The sequence below is a fragment of the Onychomys torridus genome, chromosome 2, assembly GCF_903995425.1.
Source record: "Onychomys torridus chromosome 2, mOncTor1.1, whole genome shotgun sequence".
In the NCBI taxonomy this organism is placed as follows: Eukaryota; Metazoa; Chordata; class Mammalia; order Rodentia; family Cricetidae; genus Onychomys; species Onychomys torridus.
The window spans coordinates 130,255,333-130,261,815 of record NC_050444.1 but is presented as its reverse complement, the minus strand read 5'-3'; the positions used below and the strand labels follow the sequence as shown (position 1 = coordinate 130,261,815).

The window sequence follows — 6,483 nt, the reverse complement described above, 5'->3', positions numbered from 1 at the left end:
ATACAAGCAGCACATTTTCATAAATCCATGGAGTTTACATTTTAGTAGATAAAGGTAAGTGGCAGTGCTTGTATGTAGAAAGAAAGGGACAAATAGGAGATTGCCCAAGCAAGAGAGCTGAGTGAAATGAGGGACTGATTTATATGGAGACCTGCAGGAACTGACTAGCTAAGGGGAACAGCAAATGCTGTGGTTATACTGTTGTGAACCAGCAAAGGTTATCCCGTGGGTAAGGGGACAGAGGTAGAGATGACACCGAGTTGGGTAGTTAAATGGATCAGGGCTTCGGATGCTGTGGTTAAGAACTGGCTTTTTATCTGAGTGAGATGGGACGTTACCATAGGCTTTGAGCAGAGGAGTACATGGCCTGCTCTTCAAAGGATCATCCTGACTGCTGGAATTTGCTCCAAAATGTGGAGCAAAAATGGAAACTTCCAAGGCTGAGTAGTTTTTCTACTTTAAAACCCAAGATTAAGTATAACTTAATAGACAGGCAAGGAAGGATGTCAACCAGACTGTTGGCTATGTGAATCTCAAGTTCTGAGCTATGTTCCAGGCTGGAGGTATGAAGCTGTGAATTATCAGTGTATTTGTGTTCGTTAACGTTATAAATGTGGATACGTCCACCCAGGAGGGAATGGAGATAGAATGCTAAAGACTAAGCCCTGGAGCATGCTAACACTTAGAGACCAGGAGAAAGAGGAAAACACCAACAGAGGAGCAAAAACTGTGGGCAATAAGGCAGAGCCAAGAGAAAAGGCGTTCTGGGAAGAACTCTGAAAATAGTGCCTGCTCTGGTTTGAATATGAAATGTCCTCAACAAGCTCATGTTTTGGGGACACTTGGCCCCCAGCTGGTGGCACTATTTTGGGAGGCTGTGAAAACTGTGAAGAGGTTGGGCAGAAGAAGATCACAAGGGGCAGGACTTTGAAGGTTATGGCCTGGAGCTTGCCTCTGGCTCTGCACTTAGCTTCCTGTTTGCTGCAATGTGAGTGGTGGTCTTCTGCCACATGTTCCTCTGAGGCTGTGATGTCCTGCCCAACCACATGGCCCGAACCCTCTGAACCAGGAGCGAAATGAAACCTTTCCTCTTTACACTGTTTCTGTCTGGTATTTAGGACATAAAAACAAATGTAACCAAGTGTGTCTCAAGGCACAATGGGGGACTATAAAAGGAGCAAAACTGAAAAGTAAGAATTCAGGCTAGGACTGGTTGGTATATGGCTGTGGGATTTTTTCTGTATGCTGTGAATATGTGTTGCTCGGATTGGTTGATAAATGAAGCTGCATTGGCCTATGGCAGGGCAGGATGGAGCCAGGTAGGAAAATCCAAGAGAGAGAGTGGGAGGAGAAAGGAGAGTGAAGCAGACGCCAGGAGAAGCAAGATGTAAAGTACTGGTAAGCCACAAGCCACGTGGCAAAGTATAGATTTATAGAAATGGGTTAATTTAAGCTGTGGGCTAGCTAGCGAGAAGCCTGAGCCACTAGGCCACATAGTTTGAAATTAATACAAGCCTCTGTGTGTTTATTTGGGTCTGAGCAGCTGCAGGACTGGGCAGGACACAGGAAAACTTCCAGTAACAGTATATCCTCCTGCAAGTTGGTTTAGGCTTAACTCACAAGGGCTTTCTAACTGAGCTACCCATAAATGGGTCAAGCTGCCTTAAGTAATAAGCAAGGCTCTGGCTTCAATAGATGCTGGGCGATAGGTTGCTGGGTGGGTGAGACTTGTCCCCACGGGGCTCAGGGAGTTGAACTAGACAATTCTAAGTCTCTTGTAGGAAGAAAACTGAGAGACTGTTTGTTACACAGCAAGGGGTTAAGCTGAGCAGGGAAAGGTACTCAGTGGTAAGATGAGAGGAACAGCACTCTCAGGGAGGAGGCAGCATGAGCAAAATTCCCAAGGTGGTTAGTGTGTGTGTGTGTGTGTGTGTGTGTGTGTGTGTGTGTGTGTGTGTGGAAGGGGGTGTCTGTTGGGCTGGCCAGAAGGGGATTGAGTGTGAATGCTGAGGAGGAGAGTTAGGCTGGACAAGGATACAGGACCAGATAGAGGAGAGCTCCCACAGGGCCCGAGAACACCTGCCAGCACTTGCCGAAGGAAGGAAACAAATAAAAGAGATTGTAGGAGTCAAAGGAAGTGCTCACTACTTGGTTCCTTTGAGCCAGTTTTCTCCTGACAACTTGAGCCAAGATTTGTAGAGGGCAGGCACGCCCAATGCTCTGTGTGTTCTCTGTCCCAATCGGCACTGGACAAGGTGCCCAGCGGTGTTTCCTTAATCACCAACTGAGTGGTTAGCTCCTTGAGAGTGCCAGGGCCCTTCCTGGGGGCTTGCTCTACTGGCTCACTGCAAGGATGAGGGCAGACAACTCTCCTGGTGGCCCAGTCTTTGGTAGGAGCAGTAGAGAATTGTTTATGAGATGACACTGCATGGGCTCCTCCCTTCCATTATCAGGACTACTCCACAAACATGGCCCCTGGAATGCCCAATGGACAGAACCCGGTGACCTTTCCTTTAGAGAACAATGAGGCCTGGGCCTTCTGAGGACTCCTATTGGTGGAGGGATGTGAATTTCCTCTCCCCAGAGCAACAGGCTGGGTGCCAAGGCTGACTGACCTCCATGGATTCTCAAAAGGAGGACCTGAGCCTCCCTGGCAGTAAGTGCACAATCTCTAGTCCCTGCCTCTCACTTTGTGCCCTTGGGCATGGTGACAAATAGTTAGGGAAAATATTTTGCATGGATGGAGGAGTGGTGGCTGCTTGGAGCGCTAAGCAAGTAGATGACAATCTGTTCTAGAAACATAAGGACTACTGGAAAGCTGACTTAGCTCTTACCATTTCTAGACCTAGTATTTCTTATCTGTAAATAGCTAAAAATGATCCCTTAAGTAACTTGGACGTCTAGTGTTGAACAAGAGAATGAGGAGGGAGGGAAGGAACTGAGAGAGTAATGGTGATAAGGTCAAGGAGAGGAATGAGACACAGCTCAGAGCTTACATGAGTGCATCAGATTTCTTTCTCACTGCCTTAGTGTGGATCTCCTTGTGCGTTGGATTCCTGGGGCTGTGTTCCTCGCTAATAGGCAGCTGCATTCTCTTTCTGCACTGGAAGAAGAACTTGCAGAGAGAAGAACATGCCCAGCAGTGGGTGGAAGTGATGAGAGCTGCCATGTTCGCCTACAGCCCACTGCTGTACTGGATAAACAAGCGGTGTCATCACGGCATGAATGCAGCCATTAACACTGGCCCTCCCCGTGCTGTCACCAAGACGGAGACCCAAGTTCAGAATCCAGATTCTCTGTGGGAGCTGAATATCACAGAAGGCAGGAACTATGTTGTGCGAGACAGCAGTCCCAGGGGTGAAGCTTCCGGTCCCTTGAAACATGTTCTGGTGGTCCCCAAACAGCCCCTGTCTTCAACAATGCCACAGCCTTGGACTGACTCCTCACCCCCAGTTCCCATTTTTCAGGAGGTGCCCTTTACCTTGTCCCTCTGCAACCTACCTCCCATGCTGAACCACTCTGTCTCCTACCCTTTGGCCAACTGCCCTGAAAAGAACGTTCATTTCTCTTCCCTCCCCAAACTGGCCCATGGAACAAACTGCTTTAATGCCAAGCCCTTTGCTTCAGAACTGTAGTCTCCTCTCATTGAGCGGGGGAGCTGCAGGTACCAAGGCTCCTTTTGGTGGAAAACAGAGATACCCTCAAGGAGTTGGTTATTGACAAGGAGGTTAGAGCCATCTGGACATTATATCATGAAAGATTAAAAAAAAAGGGGGTTCAAGTCTCTCTTCTGTCTCATCTGTTCCTAGAAGGGCAATGTCTTGAGCATGTGACTGTAGCACTTTGCAAATCAATCTGGTCACGAGTTTCACCGTTGCATGTTCCGGGACCTGGAGTTTAGCTTTTGGGAGACTGGACTCAATATTCCTCCATCCAGTATTCAAGCCCAAATGAGTGCCAGGCTCTGACTTAGGCCTCCAGGCACTGCTGTTCATGGGAAGCACAGCTGCCACAAGAGGACAGTTGTTGAGGGCTGTGGTGACCCACACTGGCTGTGTCATAGGCCTAACAAATGCCACTACAGTATAGATGGACTGTTATTTGCCATGTATTGATTCTTAGCTGGCTGTCTTTGTCCTTTATTTCTAATATTCCCAAGAACAATGCCAAATGGCTGTTCTTCTGAACCTCCTGTTAGAGATGCAGACTCAGGTTCTCAGGGCATATGCCTTCCATGTTACATGGCCAGCTCTCCAGTTCACATTTTCCTGGCATCTAACTTCCTAGTATTTCTACTGTACCCCACGGTATATTTGCTTAGTCATGTCTTGTTAGAACAGTTTGGTTAAAAGCATTAGTGTGTGGGGGTTGTCATTAACTTGACTGGCAGACTGGTTGGTCAGAGCATCTTCTAGAATTATACCCAGTTTGTATTGTAGTCTTTCTTTCCTCCGTTTCTCCTATTTTCTTTTTTTGAGATGGGGGCTCACTATGTTCCAGGCTAGCTTGGAGCTTGTGTATGTTAGGCTACCCTCCTGCCTCAGTCTTCTGAGTGCTGGATTTTAGGTTTGTATCCCCATACTTGGCTTTATTGCTTATATCTTTCTTTAAAATTTTCTTTAATTTTATGTGTATGGATGTTTTGCCTTCATGTATGTCTGTGTTTGTGGAAGCCAGAAGAGGGTATTAGATTCTCTGGAACTGGAGTTACATACAATTGTGAACCTCAATGTGAGTGCTGGGAATTGAACCTGGGTCCTCTGGAAAAGCAACCAGTGCTCTTAACCACTGAGCCACCTCTCCAGCACCATTTATATCTTTCCTAAAGATAAACATGATGCCTCAAAAGTTAAGATCCATTACATGGGAATGTGAACACCTCCTGAAAAAGTCCTTAAAGGACTGACAAAGATTAAAACTACCTATTTGGTCCAATTTTAAGATTACCACAGGGTTTTGTGCATGCTTGGCAAGTGCTCTACCATTGAACTATGTTTTCCCAGACCTCCTTTCACTAGGGAAATCAGCCAAATCCATGTTTGTAAATTATGTAAGCTTTATGTATAAACTGCCCTGAGTGGAAGGCTCACTCAGATTTTGTGTATGTATGGTAAGGGAGAGACATGGGGATCCCCAGAACTTGGTAAATATGTAATTTCTTTCTTTCTTTCTTTCTTTCTTTCTTTCTTTCTTTCTTTCTTTCTTTCTTTCTTTCTTTCTTTCTCTCTTTCTCTCTTTCTCTCTTTCTCTCTCTCTCTCTCTCTCTCTCTCTCTCTCCCTCCCTCCCTCGCTCCCTCCCTCCCTCCTTCCTTCCTTCCTTTCCTCTCTCTCTCTCTCTCTCTCTCTCTCTCTCTCTCTCTCTCTCTTCCTTTCTTCCATGTGGTTGCTGGGAATTGAACTCAGGACCTCTGGAAGAGCAGCCAGTGCTCTTAACCTCTCTCTGAGCCATCTCTCCAGCCCCTGTAATTAATTTCTTTATGTGTCTAGAAAAGCCCCAGTCCTGTCTATACAAACTCTAGCAATGGATTTTAAGCCCTCTCCAGCCCCCCAAGTCAATGGAACATTTTTTTTTTTAAACCATGCTCTTTAAATAGAATCTGAAAACAGAAAACAGGCCTACGTGGCTCTTCTAATGGACCCCAGCACAGCCTCATTCTTTGTCCTTACCTTGCTCCCTCTCATCTTGAATATGCCTAAAGCCTGAGCCCTGCAGCCTTCACTACTCAGGTTAGACACTGCCATTCTTTCTTGTCTTTTTTGAAAAACAAAAAACAAAACAAGCAAACAAAAAACCAACAATGAATTTCATTAGGGTTGCTTACCAGTGGCTATACTACTTAAGAAAATAAATTTCCCATCCATGACAATCATGAACTGCATTTAAGTTAATGTTAGTTAAGTAAGGAGGGGTGGGGCCTTATGAATGAGCTTTCTGACCCATAACCGGATGTTGGCAGGCTCAGTCTTGTGTAGATAATCACAACTACAGTGAGTCTGAGAGTACAAGGGCCACATCAAGCTCAATGTAAGTATTCTACTCCCCTACTTCCTCCAGCTTGTGTATTCTGTCCACCTCGTCTTCAACAATAACCCCCGAGCCCGGAGGGGATATATAAATGTCTCATTCATGGATGGACATTTAACCCTCACTTTGTGTGGTTATGAGTTTCTGTAGTATGGCCTATGACCTTCCCAGCCACAGGCTCTTGACTGAGCTCATGATACTAGGTCATGAATTCCCAGTTGTGGAGTGGGCCTCAAATCCAAACAGAAAATGGTTGCTTATTCCTGTAATAGAATTGATATTATTGTATCACTGGGCACATGTTGCCTGGATGGTCAGCAGTACTGTTCACAGGGTCCACAGCTGATTGTTGATGACTTTTCTACCCCAGCAGCTTGGAGAACACCTTCATGCATTATGGAGGGCTATCAATCCATCAGGAAGGAAGCTGCCTGCCTAGTTCCAGCTTGATTTCTGTC

General features: G+C 46.0%; 1 protein-coding gene across 1 annotated transcript; it reads left to right on the top strand.

Annotated features, from left to right (window-relative positions):
• Window positions 1–1,555: 1,555 nt before the first annotated feature.
• On the top strand, window positions 1,556–4,315 carry Tex38 (testis expressed 38). Its single transcript, XM_036179276.1, has 2 exons — window positions 1,556–2,656; window positions 3,031–4,315. Exons 1-2 carry the CDS (start codon window positions 2,620–2,622, stop codon window positions 3,633–3,635), a joined length of 642 nt encoding a protein of 213 aa, XP_036035169.1. The 5' UTR covers window positions 1,556–2,619; the 3' UTR covers window positions 3,636–4,315.
• Window positions 4,316–6,483: the final 2,168 nt, after the last annotated feature.